The sequence below is a fragment of the Telmatherina bonti genome (genome assembly GCF_933228915.1).
Source record: "Telmatherina bonti genome assembly, chromosome: 16".
In the NCBI taxonomy this organism is placed as follows: domain Eukaryota; kingdom Metazoa; phylum Chordata; class Actinopteri; order Atheriniformes; family Telmatherinidae; genus Telmatherina; species Telmatherina bonti.
This window is the reverse complement of record NC_136614.1, coordinates 12,790,896-12,811,250: the sequence shown is the minus strand read 5'-3', so window position 1 is coordinate 12,811,250 and position 20,355 is coordinate 12,790,896. Positions and strand designations below refer to the sequence as shown.

The 20,355-nt window shown below is 38.5% G+C and overlaps 1 protein-coding gene across 1 annotated transcript; it reads right to left on the bottom strand.

Annotated features, from left to right (window-relative positions):
- Window positions 1-9,881: 9,881 nt before the first annotated feature.
- dnajc5ga (DnaJ (Hsp40) homolog, subfamily C, member 5 gamma a) lies at window positions 9,882-16,568 on the bottom strand (the record flags this gene model as incomplete). Its single annotated transcript, XM_079254924.1, has 6 exons — window positions 9,882-9,955; window positions 11,849-11,892; window positions 12,669-12,853; window positions 14,468-14,624; window positions 15,401-15,614; window positions 16,450-16,568. 4 exons carry the CDS (start codon window positions 16,566-16,568, stop codon window positions 12,672-12,674), a joined length of 672 nt encoding a protein of 223 aa, XP_079111050.1. The 3' UTR covers window positions 9,882-9,955; window positions 11,849-11,892; window positions 12,669-12,671.
- Window positions 16,569-20,355: the final 3,787 nt, after the last annotated feature.

Here is a 20,355-nt window from a genome sequence, read left to right as displayed (position 1 = left end):
GAACGCCGGGGCGCGACAGGGGATCACTGCAGCGGCCGCCATCTGGGTTTGGTGATGATGTTTTCATGAAGTTTGACACTTCAGAGGGGGACCTTGGCGGCTTGGTGACATAACGCAACCTCTGGCGGCCATGTCTGAGGTCATTAACACCGTGGCATAAACAGCTCGTGGCATCACTGCATTTAGACGTCTATATATCCCTGCCTGGATGTACTCAGCATCTCTGCTTATCCTGCTTTCTCACTAATCTCAGTAATAACTGCAGATAGCAGCAGCTGGTGTGTAAATATAAAGGTTCTGAACGGAGGATTTGTCAAAATTGAAGAGATTTGTTTTTTTTTTGTTTTTTTAAATTTTGAACTAAAAAAGGACTTTTAAAAGAACAAATATTGGTTACAACAAATAAAAAAACATTTTTCTCAAGTTCGAAAAAGGGTTTTGGAAGAAGTTGGGCACTTATCTAGTCCAAAACCCCCTTATCAATGACAGCAGGAAAAATACAGTAATACACATTAAATTCCATTACAATGAAACTTAAACAGCATGCAGTTGTAATACACACAATAAATCATAGAATTCAACATACATTGCTTTAAAAAAAATAACCTTATTTGCCTTATAACTTTTAATGAACTTTTGTTTGTTTTTTTAAAATAACCTATTTGCTTGTTATAACCTTTTCTGTTAGTCAGAGTCAAGCATGGTTGAATGAAAACTTCTTTTCTAAAATTGTTATAATCCTGTTTTGATCCTTCTTTATGTTAAATCAGATTTTCTTAATTGATTTGGAAAAAAAAATCCTCAAAAAATATATTTTTCTGTTATTTATATTAATTCACTTTGCCAGTAATAAAAAAAAAACCTTGTTTGTTTAATGATCTTAAAGTAATCAGTCACATTTTTTCATTCTTTTTAAAACAATATAAAACTATGTGTGATTAAAGTCATCAATAAGAGGCAGCAGGAGTTAAAGGTTTACTGGGAAGCTGGTCGAGCTGCTGGTTTCCACATTGACCCGGCTCTCAGGACAGATTTAAGCTTCATGCAAATATTGAGGGAACATTTAAGGCTCAAGAACTCCACCTACTGTTTCCTTCATACTTTGTGTCTGCAGAGAGAGGAAGACTACAGTGACGGCTTGATGAAGCTTCGTTGTGTTAAAAAGAAAAAAAAAAAAGTCCATGTAGAAGATTAATATTTGATTGTTGTTCAAGACTCTAAAAGTGTTTTATGATTTGTGCCATTTTTCATATTTGCTTGTTAAAAGCTATAATATCTCAAAGGGCAGCCTCGTTGGCTCATGAGATCAGATTTCTTTATTCAATTACATTTTTTCACCTTGCATGATGTTATTACCCAGAACCCACAATACCCATTTAAACTCATTATTTCCTTTTTTTTCCCCCCCCCGCATCTTTTCATTTTTATCTCTTGTTTAATTTGCAATCATTTTAGTTAAACTGATTAAATTAGATGCTGCTTGTAAACAAAATATTGGTTTAACTACCTCCCATGCTAAAAGAAACTTTACTTCGCCTTTCTTTTGTCAGGGTTTGGACTCTTCGTGTGTCTTCGTTCCTGGTTTCCTGTTTTATTTAGTAGTTTTCCTGTTTAGTTCACTTGTCTTGTTTCTTGTTTAACCTTTTGTTTCTGTTCATTAGATCACCTGGTCCTCAGCTAAGTCATTACACCTGTGTCTCATTATGTTGTCTGTATATATCCTCCTGGTTTTCAGTTCCCAGTTGCTGGATCATTTCGTTGTGTTAGCTCGTTGAGTTTGTCCTCTGAGTTCCTGGGTTAAAATAAATTAGTCTTGAACCTGCATCCCTGTTCCCTCGTCTCTGCGATTGGGTCCACTCCTTCACCGCCGTCCTGACATCTTTCTTCGTTAAATGTTAAGCCTATGCACTGCTGATTTTCAGTAATATACTGGTAGATGTACATCTTCAAAAAACAGACTAGTGGCTTCATTCAACTTGCTGGACAGTTAAAGTTGCTTTAAGTTTTAGTGGAAATAAAAAATAAAAGATCAACCCAAACATGAAAGAAAGTTACTTTTATCCTTCTTTGGCCTACAGGATATCATAAGTCATTTTCTGAACCGCTTAGTCCAATTAAGAGTCACAGAGAAGCTGGAGTCTATCCCAGCAATCACTGGGCGAGAGGCAGGTACACCCTGGACTGGTCGCCAGTCCATCACAGGGCAGCACAGACAGACAAACAACCATTCACACCATTAAAGCAACCAGTTAACCTAACATGCATGTCTCTAGATGGTGGGAGGAAGCAGGAGTACCCGCAGAGAACCCACGCATACACGGAGAAAACATGCAAACTCCACGCAGAGCGGCCACCGTTCAAACCTACCCCCAGGCCGAGGCTCGAACCAGCGACCTTCTTGTTGTGAGGCGACATGCTAACCAGCACAGGATATCATCACGGGTAATTATATTTGAACTATATTTAATCATTAATTAAAGAATAGAATTTTAAGGATAACTTTGAAATCCAAGACTTTTTATTTTCATGATTTTTAATTTATTTTCTTTTTTCTAATAATGATAACAAAACAAATTTAGAGCCAAAGCAAAAAAAAAAAAAAAAAAAAAAGTAAATAAATAAATAAAAATGAAATATTAACATTCACACTTAAAAATATGCAACCCATAAATCAAGATTTTGCTCCATACCTGACAAAGCAGGGGAGAATATATATAATACTTAATAATGATATTTATTTGCATTATAAATACCTCATTTGATTAAATCGATTCTTATTTTTTGTTGTGAAATATTTTTGCTGTTGCGCTGCATGATTTTATTACAACTTAGTTTGCTTTAAACTTATAAATGCTGCATATAAAATCTGCCCTTTTAGATTCAGATTCATCTCTAATTACTGCACATTGTTCTGCTGCTCAAATAAATAATATTTGGTCCCATTTTATTTTATACTAGTCTTTTTTGTTATTCTTTCACTGTGTCCATTTTGTTTGTATGAAACTGTTAAATGTAGGCATTAAGGGCACAATTTTTTTAAAATGAAGTTTTTATTTCATGTCGAATTTCAGAAGCGTCAACACAAATCATAGCTAAATATCATGTTCACGCATTAAAACAGATTTAAGTTGTTTTCTGTCAGATTCCTTTTGATAAAGAGAATTTAATCTTATTAAATACAGGAAAGTATATTGATTAGTCATAATTTGGGTTAACCCAAGTAAAGCAAACTGCTTCGCAGCTGGAAAGAAAAGAAAAACCGTGTAAGCTACATTTTATTTCACAAAACTCCTGTTGTTGTTGGGAGTAAACAAAACAAACTTAACCTTCAAACAGCTTATGAAGTAACAGTTTCAATAATCTATGACCTCTTTTAAGTATTTGTTCTGAAAATAAATCATAAAGTTGTGGCACAGACTGTAGTCAGAGCATCACGTGTGTTGGGAAAAAATAGGCCAACCTAAAAATACAGATCAGTAACACAACAAACGAGCATCTAAACTGAATCTTCTAGACTTATGTGCTCAGGTTTGACCCGAATCTGTTCCTAAATTTGACCCACAGACACTCAGCTGCCCTCCGACACCAGACCGCGGCAAACTCAGGTCCTGCCAACCAAAACGAACGAGGTATGTGCTAATCAACAGAATGTAGCCGGCTAAATAGACCAAGCTGCTAATGGGATTAAAGGACTATTTATAGGCCTGGGAGTGGACGACTGCTGCAGAGTAAGCTAAACACACAAACACACACCCACAGCCATTCATGGCACAGACCTCTGACCATTCAGCTCATTCTAGTGAGAGGTTTCCCTTTCCCTCGTTGTAAAAACATCTTGTTTCTCTCAGGATGAGCTCCTAAAACTTCATCATAAAGGACGACCATCTCATCACCAACACAGATTTCACCTCAACCCCATTTTAAGCAAATAAAATGCACAAAATGCAAGGAAATAATCCCATTTTTCTCATTTTACTTGTAAAATCTTGCTGTTTTAAGCTGCAAATTTTTAGATCCGTGCCAAACTTGCAGTCAACATGTTCACAGTTTCAGTGTTTACAAAGCAGTAACCTCATGCCAAAATGTTAAACCTCCATCTGGTCAACTTGTTGGTACATGTATGATTTTAATGCCACTATTCAAACAAGAGGGAGGTACCAAAAGGCTGAGATTAAAGGTAATTCATTTGTGATGAAACTCATTTTATGAAACACCTCTTCAGGAAATGTCTTATTAAAATAAAATGTCACAATATTGATCTGAAGTACAGTAAAAGCATCTTCATCCTCCCCTCATTCTTTATATTTTACAGTCATATTGATCAATAATCCTCCTGATTTTCTTCAGGCATTTCTCATTCATAAAACTGCATCATTTCCAGTTCAACCTTAGTACTTCAACCTTTTCTCCCTGACCACTGAATCTACGAGGCATGAAAATGGCATCAAACTAAAGAAATGGACCAGAGTTGTGTCGATACAAGACAGACAACTTGGTGAAAAATAAAAGAAGATTAAAAAATAACAAAGAAAGTAGCCTTTTCAGGGCATTTATTTCTTTCTACCAGCAGCCTGTCATGTATTCGCATTTTTCTAACGTCTTTAGTTCCATCAAAAAATCTGGAAGTTTTATAAAAAGTATTTGTGCGCCGACGAGATGATTCCTAAAAAGCCTTTGGTTCAAAACTTAAGCTTCTCATCTCAGAGTCCTTTAAAGGAGGACGGATAAAGGGAAAGAAAGTGTGAGGTTTATAAAACATTATTATTATTAAAACTGATATGACAGTCCTGAGTCCTGAGAAATGCAGGAGGACCTTTAGTGAGTCTACCTGGAGCCTCGTCAGGAACGGTTTCCATGGCAGAATAACCATCAAGGAGCTGTTAACGAGGAGAAAAGGCTGAGGTTTGCCACATGGCAAGAACGGGACTGAAAAATCAGTGATGGCCGGTCTAATGGAGATGAATCCTCCCTTCAGCCTGGACCATAAAGACCTGTGGACCAGGGGTCTCCAACTCCGGTCCTTGTGAGCCACCCTCCTACATCCTGACCCAAATCAATGGCTCATTAACAGACAGGTGCAGAAGATGACAAGTCTGTGAAAAACATTTTTTATTTGAATCAAGTGGGTTGTACCGGGGAAGCACTAAAACCTGTAGGATGGTAGGATGGTAAGACGAGGACTGAAGTTGGAGACCCCTTGTTCATTTGATCCCGCATGCCTTCAGGGTCCAGGCTGTTGGAGACCCTTGATCTGGACAGAGAGAAGAAAAACCAAAAGTTTGGGAAGTCCTTCAAGAAATATTCCTGACAAAATGAGCATTTATCTAAAAGGATTCATAGCAATTACTGATTCGTTTTGTTTTTCCTGCGTTTCCACTTTTGTGTTCATGCAGATCATTTCCCCCCATTCGTATGAGAACAAAGAGGAAGGTGGAAGCTCAAAGTCTCCGTACAAAACAAAGCAACAGACCAGAAATGATAAAATCCCCCTTTTTTTTTTTATTTAGCTGATTTTCATCACAATTCATTTACACGTCATCCACAGGGAACCAACACAGGAGCAACCCCCCCCCCCCCTTTCAAACAACAACAGAATAAACCCATCGTTACCTACACAGACAAAACGTTTCCATCATGACCTACTCTCATGTTCAACTTTTATTATTTTATTCCACTTTAGGAGAAACACAGGAGATCTGATCAGGTTGTCCTCATGGCAAACTAACCCGTAACATAAAGAGAGCGCAGACGCGAAAGTTCCTTAGTGTCTGCAGTAAGGTTAGCTCCACGCTTCATCAGCATGGACACAGTGCAAGCTAACATGTTATCACTCCTAACAGACATCACCAACCCTGCTCATGTTCAATGCTTTTTTCTGTATGGCATAAATAATTTAAAAAAAAAAAAAAAAAAGTACATTGTTAAATCAGTTCATGAATCATGTACATTACCAACATGGATTTAGTCAGTTATTTCTCTGTTTTACAGCTTATTTACAACACTTAATCAAGAGAAGAGAAAAAAATGTCCATTTTTAAGTCATGGCTTCATCACAAAGATTTAATTTTAGCATTTAAAATGAAAAAGAAAAAAAAACAAACAAAAAAAAACAGATCTATGACACATTTTGGCCATCAACGATAAACGAATCATGAGATAAATTCAAGTTTGCAGACGTTTCTGCTGAGAAACACCAGCTGATATGCAGTCAACAGAAACAGGTTTGGAGCAAATGGATGCAGATGTTTAAAATCAGATCTGATTTCAGAGTAATGAACAAAAAAAAGTATCCGACGTGTCGCTCGGCATCGGTTGCAGTTCAGATGGGCATTTTGGCTGCGGAGACATGTCCACGAGTTTTACAAGCTTATTTTACACACAGACACCGTAACTTTTATCCATCATCAGAGGAGATGAAAATACCTGTCAATCACCACAAAAAGATGAAGATTTTTGTTTAGTTTTATTTAAATTAAATGACCTTTTTGCAACAGTACTGCGCTAGACAGTAACCCTCATCGTGTTAGTGCTACATGAACTACGTAAACATCACAGATGGTTTAATGAACGTATTATATGGCAGCAGAATTGTTTTGTTTTTTTTTTCCAAGACTTTTTATGCAAATCATGCAAGCTAATCAAAGAATTCAGCACCGCGGGAAATATCCTTATGTCAGCATCACCTTCATTTGCATATGGTAAACGTTAAGCTATCCAACAAGCTAAGCTTAGAAAAGACTGGCAAAAGGAGGTAACTAAAGATTAACTCATCCTGTTACACAAAAACCAAAGAGAGAAAATGCCAAGTTCTGGTTTTACATGGTGGAACGGAAGAAGAAGCAGCAAGATGATTAAATAGGAGCTTTTCGCTGCAGGATTCTTCATGTGAATTCAAGTGCTGCAGTTCTGAAAGCGGCTGCAGCTGAAGGCCATCAGCTGAGGTAAAGCCTCTCCAAAACAAAACGTCCTGAAATGCATCGATTAGACTGAGCTTGAAGTGTTACAGGACAACTGCAGCAGCAATCATACCCTTCATGAGACGCTGTCTCTCGAGGAATAAATCCAATCTAGCTTTTAAACTGGATGACAAAGGGGTGGACCTCTTACACTACAACATTTAGAGGCAGCAGGTGTTTCTGTACATCAGGAATCTTTTTATAGCTTCACTTACCACTGAGGTTAGATCCGCTTTGTGTCCTAACTGCAGCCTATCCTAGTTCACAGAACGCTTTTATAGGGTCCTACTTTAGACATACCCACCATAAATCCCTCTAAAATTGTGAAACAATGGTGACTTGTTGGCTAAAATATAAACTTAACTCAGAAGTTAAATAAAAAAAAAGCAGAGGAAAGGAGCAACAGCATGCTGAGCAGAGGAATTACTGCACCGTTTTGGTGCATCAACAGGCATTTGGTGGACTTTCGGCTTAAAACCAGCAGCAGTCGATTACAGTGCTGTTCAACACAGGTGTTTTTGTAAAAACGAGTGCTAATCCTGCGTTCATAGCTTTACTGATTACTGTACATCCCAGTAACCTGAACCAGTCCATCACACATGGATCATTAATGGAAAAGATTTAGTCCAAAGTAAAAACCCCTAAAAACGGATTTCTGTGAGCTGTGATGAACCTCAGTTCCTGCTTTGCGACACAAATAAAATAACTAAAGATACCTAAAGAACTATGGAGAAAATCCTGAGATCCGAAAGTCTCCGATGACTCAGAAAGAAAACTCATCTCCTGGTGAAAAAAGAAACTGAGAAAAGCTGAAACATGAAATATATTTTCTGTTAATATAATCAAAGTTAGACTGTTTGAAACCACTCTGCGTTTCAGCTAAACAAAAGGAGAAACTGATCCCCAACTGATCGTATCGTTACATAGAGACAAAGCTGCAGCAGATGATAAACCTTGGGAAAAAAAACCATCTGTGACTAACTGGTGGATTTATTTTCCTTAAAGTGCTCCAAGCAAGTAAAAAAAAAAAAACCCCAAAAAAACTACAGGGAAATGTGTGCATGACTGGAGAGGCAAACATCTCAAGTGGCTGCATTGTTGTACATTTCAAAGTGTGCAACACTGACCCAGATTCACTAAAGGTTTGCAAAGAGAAGCGCATCTGTCACCAGTGAACAGATGAAGCCTTTGTTTCATTAGTCAAGCTCGCGTAAACGCTCCATCACTGAACCGTTTTCCACACAATGTTCAGGGGTAACTCTGCACTCCTCGCTGGCAGATGTAGCAGGAATGTATAAAACGCATCAAGAGTTGAATCATTTCTAAAGGCACAACACCGTCAGTCTGGATGTAAAGGTTAGGCAGGTGTCCATCCTGGAAAACTGAACGCAGGTCAGTGAAAATGATTTTTATGGGTTAAAGTCCACTAGCTGAACTGCGAGTGCCTGAAATATGCTATAAAAAGATCCTGAATTAACTTCTTATTTTCATTCATTTCTGCAAATGAAATGAAAAAACATAAAATGACCTGAGGTCAGTTCTGTTGTACTGTAAGAGGTGCAAAACCCATCTGCAGCATGGTGGAACTGAATGAAATGGTAACAGACCCGTCTCATTAGGTGCATAGACCAAAGTGCATAAAAAACACACAACTTTGACAAAGTTAAAGTTGGAAATGTAGCTGCAGGAGCGAATGGTGTTTTAACAACCTGTCGGCGTGGACTCAGTCTGTCTAGGCCCGGCTACATGAAGCTGCAGGCTTTGGTCAACCTCATAACATTCTGCAAAACAAGACTGACAACAATAAAAATGTAAAACTGAGATTGTACGATTAACTCATCTCCTCCGGGTTATTTGTCAATGCTTAGTTTGTTTCCATGCTTTGGCATCGCACGTTGATCGTGTTATTTAGATGAATCTGACGGCTGTTTTAGTTTTTCTCTTCTAAAACCACAATGGACATAAAGGCTGCAGCAAATGCTTGTTATGTTTCTGTGCAGGTTAGACTGAGCAGCTTCTGCTGCTGTACAGAGAAGAAAATGTGGCATGCAGCAGGGAAACAAAGAAATCATTCATGCACATCTTTAAATTTCCTCCTAATCGCGCTGTAAATCCTCACGTCAAGGTTTTGGCTCAGACATCTGGTGCTGAACTATAAAATGTAGTTATGTCCTGATGAAAAACTTTACTCTCGACCAACAACAGAGACATGATGTCTGACTTTTAACAAACACACTTTGTATCAAGAGCTAGTTTGACAGGATGATGAAACTGTTAACATGGAGGAAGAAGAAGAAGAAAAGGGAGATAAATAAAAAAAGTTGACACTCGTCATGGAGTCTTAGTGTAGTTTCTGCTCAGTCGCTGGCTTTTGAGACATGTTCATGTCAAGTGGCACTGAATTTACCACCAGCCCTCGAAGCCATGTGGAGGAAACCAACGTTCAAAATGAGAAAAATGGAAAGGTTGGGACGAAAAAAAAATATATTTCCAGTCCGGATCTGGATTAAAAAAAGAGAGAGAGAGGATCTCCTTTCCATTTGGATCCTCTCCTATCTGTTTTTGCCATCTTCCTGGCCAGTGTCACATCCTTACTGGTTGAAATGGGATGACCAGAACAGATCAGGATGGAGTTGAGGACAGCTATGCAGGCCCCATTCAGACTTCAAGTGGACTTGTCGGATGCTGGAAAAGAGGAATTGGGTGGGGGGCGGGGCTTGTTGGAGGATGGCGAGTAGCCATGTACGCAACAGCTGGCCTGAAGTTGTCCATGACTGTCTTAGCATTGCCAGCAAGTTGGCTCATTTCCATGTAGTTCCACGGAGGGAGCCAGAAGTGTTTAAGCGCCCACCTTGCAGGTTCGTGGGTAGGATCAGTGGGTTGAGGTGGGGTCAGGACTAAGAAGTGGATCAGGGCCGGCTGGTGACTCTGGGCTGGTTTTTCTCAGGGTTGCTGGCAGCAGTCAGATGTAGCTGGAATCGTAGTTGGGGCTCGAAAGTCTAACGGAGGAAAAAGTTCAAGCAGAAAATTAGACTGAAAAAGATTCTGAATATGCGGCAGTCGGAGGTGGAATCTAATATACAGACATACATTTTCTTTTTTTTTTTTATCTACAGACATGATCTTTAAGGCTTTGGGACAAGCTTAAATATTCAATTAATTACAACTTCTTGTGATATAAAAGCTATCCATAAAGCAATTTATGTCCAACACTTTCACACTGATCTAACATCAAACAAAGAATCTCAGGTATGAAGACCTGGACAGTACCTGCTCCAGACATGATCCATGCTCACTTATCTCCGTGAGTGGATATGGGAACAACTTAACCACCTGCTCAGGGAAGGGATCCACTCTGAATGGCTAAACATGGGAGAAACAGTGATTCTAAAACATCCCCAGAAGGGAACAGTCCCATCCAAAAATCAACCGCTAACCTGTCTCTCCATAACATGGAAGCTCCCGTCTGGCATCATAGCAGCCAAGATAAGGCAAAGGTTAAAATACAAGAGGAGTTGTACATGTTGATCTGTCTTTCCTGTCCTCTCCACCCCAACCAGTCGAGGCAGATGGCTGCCCTCCTTGAGCCAGGCTCTGACGGAGGTTTTCTTCCTGTTAAAGGGGAGTTTTTTCCTTCCCACTGTCGCCACGTGCAGCTCAGGATGGAGGATTGGATCGAAGTCATGATTCAATGCAATCAGTTGGTTTCTATTATAGGATATGTATGAATTGGCTCAAAATGATGTGTATGTAAAGTGCCCTGTGACAACATTGTTGTGAAGTGGCGCTGTACAAATAAAGTTGAATTGAATTGAATCGAGTTGCATGTCGCCTGAGACTGCAACACCAGACAGACAAACCTGTGCACTGCTTGGACTGATTTCCAGAAAACCAACAACTCAATGCCACATACATGGATTCTGGAAAGCCTAAAGGTCAACAACACTAGGAGCCTTTGCAGCAATGAGGCGGTGGCAGACCACCATTAAGACCAACTTTAGTCTCAATCAAATGTGGTATTTACCAAGGAGACGCCCTGTCCCCGCTGTTCTTCATAGGCCTGAAACCTCCAACCCCCCCAGCCAATTAATCACCAGGATATAACCACATTGACTCAGGAATGGGGCCACCATCAGTCACCTCCTCTACATGAAGGACATCATGCTGTATACTAACAGTGAGCAATACGTTGACTCACTGATCCACACCGCCGGGATCTACAGCAGGGACATTGGAATGTCATTCTGACTGGAGAAATGTGTCAGAGAGAGGGAAGGTTGTCCATACGGAGGGCTTTGCACTACCATTTGCAAATGGCAACCATTAAAAGGCCTCAAAAATAACTGCAACAGTCAAGTATCTGCAACTAGTAAGGCACTGAGAAGCCAGTCAGTGGGATGCTGATGGGATATGATGCTGGGACAATCAAACTTGCCAAAGGAGTCAGACCAAACCACTGACTTTCCACACAGCAGCTGCTCACCATGCATGGAGAGTTGCACCCCAAATCCACCATCCAGAGGTTAAATGCCAAATGCAAAAAGGGAGGCAGGTGACAACTGAGCATCAGGGCCACTGTCCAAGTTAAAACATCCAAGCTCCCTGAATGCATTAAGAAGATGGCCATGAGGGACAAAGCACTTAATGTACGCCTCAGTAGAAGCTGGAGACAGTGTTGGAGGAACCGTCTTGTCATGAAAAACCCCTGCATGGGATGTTTCACCGAAAGATGCCTGAAGTGGCAGATTTGAACAAACATTTGTCTTTTACTTTCTAAACAAATCTAACTGCATGTAATCAGGAACTAGTGCATGCAGCAGGGAGATGTAGGTTAACTGGGTTCCCTGGCAACACTTCTGTCAAGCATACAGAAAATAAAGGCTGTTTCTCACCTTCCTGCTTCTGCTAGCCGGGGCCGATTCACGCTGTCACTTTCCTGAAGAGGAGACAAATGCATATAAACGCGTTACTAATGTACAAAAAGAAGAAAATGGAAACAAAATACAGAGCAAAAAGTTGAGGATGATCTCCTCCTTATTCTGTTACCACGTTAGAAAATACAAATATACAGGTTTCGGAGAAATTAACAGATTTGCAAAACCCAATTATATTTTTCAATAAAAACAAAACACAATATGTGTGGTTCAACATTTGAAGATATGAATGAGAAAAAGCAGGAACATTCACAAGAAAAGTGGCCTTAGGTCCATTTTGTGTTGTAAAACAGAGCAATACATACTGAACAATATCCAGATCAAACACTGTGCTGTGCAAATGCTTCATTTTTCCTCATTTCAGTGAATATCTAGTTCATGCAATGCAGTATTTTTCAACTGAATAACTTAATCTGGATCTCCCTCTTCCCGGGATGCATGCTAAAAATGTCCCATCATATCATGCACATAAATTATGTCTAACCACAAGCCTGTGATGCAGCATAATCGAGCAGACTTTCTGAAAGCAACGTGGCTGGGAGCATGTGAATGGTTTGAAAAGCATGCAGGTACAAAACACAAAAACGATGTTGGTTGCGGTTAATGTGTAGAGACTGGAAAGCTGGAACAGTTTGCTACGGGCGAGTGAAGAAACAGAAGCCACATTCAGTCAGAGAGGAAGCTGACATGCAACACTGAGGATGAAGACGGCTTGTCATACAAGACCAAACAGACGGACAACAGTGGGACAAGATGAGTTAGACGCGGTGGCTCTTACGAGTCATTTTGACCCTGGCAAGGTCTCCCCAGGGTTTTCTTCCCCTGCTGTGTTGGCCAAGGTTGGCGACTGGGGCTCAGGTGGAGGCATGGGCATAGGCATGGGCAGGGGGATGGGCTTACTCTCGTCTTCTGGGCTTTCTGAACCCAGATCAGATGCAGGCTGGATTATGATTATTGTGTTACCTGTTGGATTGGAACATTAAAACACAAATCCTGAAGTGTAAGTGATGTTTAATGAGTAAATTGTTGAAAAAAGAATGAGAAAATATGAAGTTCAAGTTAATGTGGTTAAAAAAAAAAAACAACCTCCCTCTGGAATATTTGGAATATTTAGTTGGATTTAGTTTATTTATTTTTATTTATATTTAGTTTATTTAGTTTATTAATATTTATGTATATTTAGTTGGATATTTAGTGGAATATTTAGTTGGATTTAGTTTATTTAGTTTATTTATATTTCCTTATATTTAGTTGGATATTTAGTGGAATATTTAGTTGGATTTAGTTTAGTTTATTTTTATTTATATTTAGTTTATTTATATTTATTTATATTTAGTTGGATATTTAGTGGAATATTTAGCTGAAAAAGGTGGAAAATTATTCCTGTTGTGTTAAAAAAAAATAACAGTGTATTCAAATTTAAATGTCACTGCTTTTCTACCACAATTTATTAGAAACACTCGATAAATTCAACTAATAACTGTTTAGATCAGGGCTACTCAATTAGATGTTCAGGTGGGCCAGATTTTCAAATAAAAACATGAACAGAGCCTGTAAATAAAAAAAGACACATTTACATAAAGTAGTTTATTAGTTTTTTCTATTTTAAATTCAGTCCCACATGTCAAGGGTAAATGCACAAAATAAGATAATAAAAATTCCAGTCAGAGCCTATTTTGCTCCTAACTTTTAACATAAAAAGTTCATATCAAACTAAACTTCTCGATGTGGTGCCTCCTCACATTATAATCTTTCAACACCGACACACACCCATTGCATTTTAAACTCATCAGTTTGGCTCTCGAATGTGACGGAAAAAATAAACAAATACTTATCAGACCAGACGGGGTTAAATCTGCGGTTTTCATTGTGAATTTTGCGTTTTTGGGACAGAGAGCGACATGCTTGCTAACGCTACTCTTACAACTTCAAAACACAACAACACACTGGGGTTAATGTTGCTAGGCAACCAAGTGTTGCATTCATGGTCTGCACAACTGTAGGATTGTAGGCTACATAGAAACATGGAAGTTGGTTCTGGACTGCATGTGGCCCGCCGGCCGCCGTTTGAAGAGGCCTGGTGTAGATGTTTAATTCTGTTTTTGTTTTTTTTTTTGCAACCAAAGAACTTTTTAAAAAGTAAATATAATAACAAGAGGATTGTTGAACTATTGTTCAGATTGTTAAAGTGGACTTGCAAGGTATGCTAGTCTGGATTAAGGTGTTATGTTTAAAACAATGGGCTGGAAATGTATTAAAGCCTTCAAGCAGTGCTGTGCTAAAATAAAAGTTCCCTTTACACTTGTAGTCAATCTCTAATTCAAGCATGAGTGCTTTAACCAAACATAATGCGAACACCAAAATAAACCCTGATAGATATAGAATCAGTTTTTTTGTTGTTGTTTTTTTTGCTGTGATGAGGCTTTTTCCCAGATGCACAGAAAATACACATTTCCAAGCTAAATGTTGCAAACCACATTAAGAATGTAGAATAATCACCTCACCGTTAAGCACAATCAACACATCAGAGTCTAAATGAGAACTCTACAAGGCATGCAAACATCGCTGACTGCTCACCTCCGTCCTGTTCTGCTTTGATTTGGGCCTCCAGGTCTTCAGGGTCAACATACTGGTAGCTTTCATCATCATCTGGAGGTTTGCACTTCCCGCAGCAGAAACAGCAGCAGCAGCAACAGCAGCAGCAGGTGAAAACTGTACAGCACAGCACCAGACTCTGCAGGGATTAACAGGCAAACAGATTTTTAGCCATATGACAGTCAACACGGACATCTAACAGAGTTTAATCTTCACATCTACAAATTGTTGAGAGTGAAGAGTGAGAATTCAATCGAGTCCTTTCACACAGATTACAAATGTGATTCTGAGCAGCTCGTACGCGGGGGGGATGATCAGGACTTGTATGTGCTAAATTATATGTAACATAAAAGAAGAATGAGACGAGCCGGGAATTTGCTTCCTACGATTTAGCTCTTTGTTTCAGACACAAGCTAAAAGGTTTTCCTCCAGTATTTAGAGAGCAAGAAACGCACAAAAAGAAAGAACAAACATCATAGAATACACAAACGCAGCATAATCTATGGCTTAATCATTTCTGACAGTATCAACAAAAACTTATCATCAGCTTCACGGGGGAAGCACATCTGCTGCACATCTGTTGTGTTAGACTGCATTACATAGTACGGAAGTCGCTTGTTTTTGTTCGCTTTAATCCACATATCTGGCTGGACTAGGACAGCGTGGTTAGTCCAACGCTGCTGACAGCGATCAAGTTACACCAGTGGGTCAGTCAGTCGAGTGTACCAGTTTCCTTCTTACAAATATTTCACCGCTCTAGCTCTCAGCGTATGCAGATGAGTACTTTGTGAAAACAACAAGGTATGGTTCCATCAGTATGTTTGTGTTTTGCATATTCTCTTGCTTTAATAATAATTTAAAAAAAAAAAAAAAACATTAACCATCAACTATACATGAAGTGAAACAAACACAAACCTTAAACCACCATTTAGACATGAGGAAGTAATATTTGACGCTTTCCTCTCCGAACTGTTCGGAGACATAAAGGCCCATGGAGCCATATTCATCATAAATCCTCCTCTTGTTCTCATCATTTAAAATAGAGTTGGCATTATTAATTTCCTTAAATTTCTCTGCTGCCTCCGGATTGTCTGGGTTCTTGTCCGGGTGGTACTTCAGTGCTAGTTTTCTGTCGGGAAAGAAAAGAAAGGATGAAACAAGAGGAAATGATGAGCTGATGGACACAGAAAATACTTTATATTACAAGACGAAGCTTGAAAAAAAAACAAAACAAAACAAAAACACTTGTCGATGTGATGAGATCTACATGTACAGGTTAAAAAGACAGATTTACACAATAAGTCTGCTGAAAACTGGGGTTATATTCAACTTTAATATTGATTTTTTTTTCTGAAACATATCCATGTTGAGTTTTTTAGGTTTAAAGATTCTTTAAGCCAATTTAAAGAAAACTTTGACTATAAAGATAAAAATAAATCCAACTCTTCATGAAAGAAGCCAGTTTTAACACATCGAAACTTGTGAATAACTTCAGACATGACCAGAAAAGACTTTCACTAAAGCTTTAAACAACTTCCAAATTTCATATCTGAACACATTATTTAACCATAAATTCAATTAAGATAGATACATACTTCATAAATATGGAGTCATTATGAGTTGCAAACAAAAAAAAAAAAAAAAGAATACATTACATAAATGTTTGAGAGTTTTAAACCAGTTTTTCACTTGAAAACATCCGTCTCAACATGTTTAAAATGAAAATAATCCTACTTTCACACATGGACATGTGCGCTTTAATTGTAGAGAAAAGTCTCTTTGACAACACATACAACTGAATTTCCCAAGACGATCAAAGGGCATGATTCCAGGAATGCAGGTTGTGGATTAAGGGAGTACTTTGTAACTATTACAGAATAGATGGTCATCCTGCTCAACAGAGGCTAAGCCTGCATTAATGGGAGAGGTAATTATTGAGATTACTTAATGTTCAGAGAGATTACCTGTACGCTTTCTTGATGTCCTCTGCTGAAGCGCCTTTCTCGAGCCCTAGGATCTTGTACACACTCTCCCCGGAGGTGGACATTTTCCTTTGGGGACGGGAGGAGTTTGGTTCAGCCATGGCTCACCTTTAAAGACAAAAAGAAAATTCATTTAATCAAAGCGATATTAAGAGGATGATGCATTGACTCGCATAGATGAAACCTTGCAACCCGTGTTGATGCTCTGCTTCCAGAGGACTGCTGGGTCCAGTCTGAAATAGTTTAACACTTCCATCTGCTTACATTGCATCCCAAGAGAGCTAAACCTTTTGTTTTATGCTTGTTATTGTGTCATCTGACAAATAAATTTGGTACAATCTCTGCTCTTTTTTCATGTTTGGTGATGTTATTTATACACAGCAGGCAGATAAAATTTCTCCACTATTGCACCTCAGCATCAAATTTCAGCAGTGAATGAGTAAAAATCTGCTTTATTAATTGAAAAGATCTAAAAAAAAAAAACAAAAAAAGACAATGTTTGAGCAATATTGTCAAAAACTCTTATTGTGTTGCCTGTAACAAAAACCTGTTACTGCAGGTTTAAAGTGATCTATCCTCTGTGCTTTCTTGTCTTTAAACTGGCAAGAGCTACATTTTCAGTCCTTGTGCTATCACGTCGGTCTTCTTGAACCACATTTAAGAAAAGCAATCGGAGAAGAAAAAGATCATTAGCAGATTTTAAGTGTTTTTTGTCTGTAAACCAGTGGAAAAAGCTTTGCATTCCAATAATCATGTCACCCATAGAGCTTTTTCCAGTAATGTAGCGTTAGTGGCAACAATTACACAACACAAAAGAGATTTCTGTTAAACCATGGCTACCGTACAAAACACACACGACTATTACTCAGCCATACAAATAATGCCACCTGGGTCATTGACTAAAGAAGATTACATTTTGCTGATCTAACAGATTACACATTCAAATCTACGTCACACAGGGCCAGCGCCCTATCAATCTGTTTCAGTCTCACTCGGCTGCTCTGTAACACAAAACACACAATGTTCAGCTGTACGACACACACATCTACCAGAGAAGTTGGATCATGAGCTAGGAAGGGGTTAGACAAGAGACAGCACCTTAATCATTTCCATTAGAAAAAAAACACAAGCAAACAAATAAAATACGACAATAAAAAGACAATTGTAAACTATAGAGATACAGATCACAAAATGTCTTTATCATCACGTATGTTACATAATTAGCTTTAAATTCTTTACTTATGAATAAAACATAAGCCAGATTTGTCAAAGGATTAAAACTCAGACAAATTTACAGCCGCTACCAATCACACAGGGATCCCAGCTAATAACTGGTTTGAACTGGGCCTTTGTTTTGGGTGCAAAGTGTTTCTAGTCACACGCTTTCTTTTTTCTTTTAAAAAAAAAAAAAAGAAAGAAAGAAAGAAAAAAATTAAGAAATGTTGATGTATCTCCATTTGCCAAGATAATGCTTTAAAACGTCAAGCTAAAATAGTAACATCAGTGGTTATTATGAGGCTAAAAAGAAATACAGTGAGGACTGAGTGCAGACTTCTGTCATCTGCTACAAAACTCCCTGAAATTCTTCATATTTGTTCACCATTTGCCTATTTCTTTAAGCTAAATGCATTAAAACCATGATAATAAACAGGCCCTCCCCAGAAAGCCCCACCAGACTTAACATCTGCCATCAATCTGATTCAACATCATTCAGCATTATCATGTGTATTTAACATAATATCAGTGTCTAATCTTTTAATGCTTATTATCATTAATACCAATAGTCGCACCACCGGCTACGTTAATCATTTCATAGCTGCAGCGACAGTGTAACACCACTGTGGCCGTCGCAGGCTGCCCTCAGTTGAGTCAGCAACATGTGACTGCAGCTCAGCAGTTCATCCAGCTTCGTAAACTGTTCTTACTGCTGTGTGATGACCGTTTTCATGAGGGGTGGGAAAATCAAATTGAAAAATTGAATATCGATTGTAATTTTAAACTGGATTTTTTTGTTAAAACATTTTTTTTCCAAATACATAAATATAATCCATTCTAATTTTATTTATTTATTTATTTATTTTTTGTATTTATTGATCATTTTACTGGTCTTCTTGGCCATTATAGCAGCAGAATGATTGTTTGGCTGTAGTGTGTTGTTTTTTCCTAATCGAAATTTTAAAAAAAAAGACGAGCAAAAAAAAAAAAGTTTTGCACATTTTTTTTTGTTTCAATCTACCAAAATCAGCAATATGGAAGAATTGGGAGAATCAGAATTTAAATCGAATCGCCACTTAAAAAATCGGAATTGAAACTAATTGGGGAAAAAAGTATATCTTCACGGCCCAAGTTGTCATGATATACAGCACTTATTAAGTTTCCCAAAGAAAAGCATTACTTGTTGAGAAAGATTTTTCTCTCAATTATTGTAAAGTTGTACTTACTGGAATCTTGTAGCAAGAGAAACAAAAATAAAAAAGTTGTTAACAAGAAAGTGAGTGCGTACAGAAAACTTGGCTCAATAACAGAGTGGCCTGAGTTTCATTCCTCTAAGTGGTACATACGAGGATACACTGTGTATACCAGGGGTGGGGAACTTTGCCATCATCCTGAAAGTTCTCAGTGTCTCCCTGTTCCAACACACCAGATTCAAATGAATGAATCATTGTGCACATCTTGATAGGACGTTGGATCCATTCAGGTGTGCTGGATCAGGGATACATGGAAAACATGCAGGTCTTCAAGGACCAGGGTTCCCCACCTCTGGTGTACAGTATGGATTCTTATTCATCAAGTAAACACCATTAGAGACTTTACAGCACCAATCAAGCCATTACGGACCCAGTCTTACCACTTTCCTACCAGCCCTTTCTAAGTGATATTCAAACAAGATTGGACGAATGAGGCGTCCCACCTGTTCAAATACAGATACCGTTTTCTCTTTACATGTCACACATTAAAACAAACAAAAAACTTCATCTGCAACTTAAACTCTTGAGCACAGTTTAGAACAGGGGTGTCCAAAGTCGGTCCTCGAGGGCCGCTGTCCTGCAGGTTTCCCATGTATTCCTGTTCCAACACATCTAGCTTCCACTAAATGGATCAAACAGCCAATGACGTGCACAACTGATTAAGCTCTACTACTAATTAATTTGAATCAGGTGTGTCTGAGCAGGGATACATAGAAAACCTGCCGGATTCTGGCCCTCGAGGACCGGAGCTGGACACCTCTGGTTTAGAATATAGTGATGCACCGACTGTAATTTCCCGTGGGAAACCCTCATTTATCCAGGTGATTACAGCTTCTGAACTACCATCTCTCTTTTAATGACTTAACTTTAATCCTTTAAGGCCAGAAGGCCATGGAAACATACTACTGTCATGATGTGTGTTTTGTATTTTCAGTTCTGGTTTCCTGTTTTGGTTTGTAATCTTCCTTGTTTAGTTCACTTGTGTCTTGTTTAGCCTTTGTTCCTGTTTATTAGCTTCACCTGGACTCATTGGTTGATTCATTACACCTGTGTCTTGTTTGGGTTCCCTGTATCTATACCCCATGGTTTCTGTTCCCATTGCTAGTCCACTGTGTGTGCATGTGTTTAGTCCTGTTAAAGTCCTGTGTCAGCACAACCTCTGTTTTGTTTTTGGATAAAAAAACAAAAAACAAAACAAAACCAAAAAAAATCCATACCTCTACCACAATCTTGACAGGTAAAGATTTTTTTTAATGAAACAAAAAAATGTACATTTTTTAGGGATATTTACCATTTAATACCATGTGATATGTCAAAATCATGATAATGTAATCCAAGTCCCAATGTCAATGGGACTTTGACAACAGATTTTCCTATAAAGTGATGCAAAAGGTCTCAAACTGTCTGTCAAATGTGATAC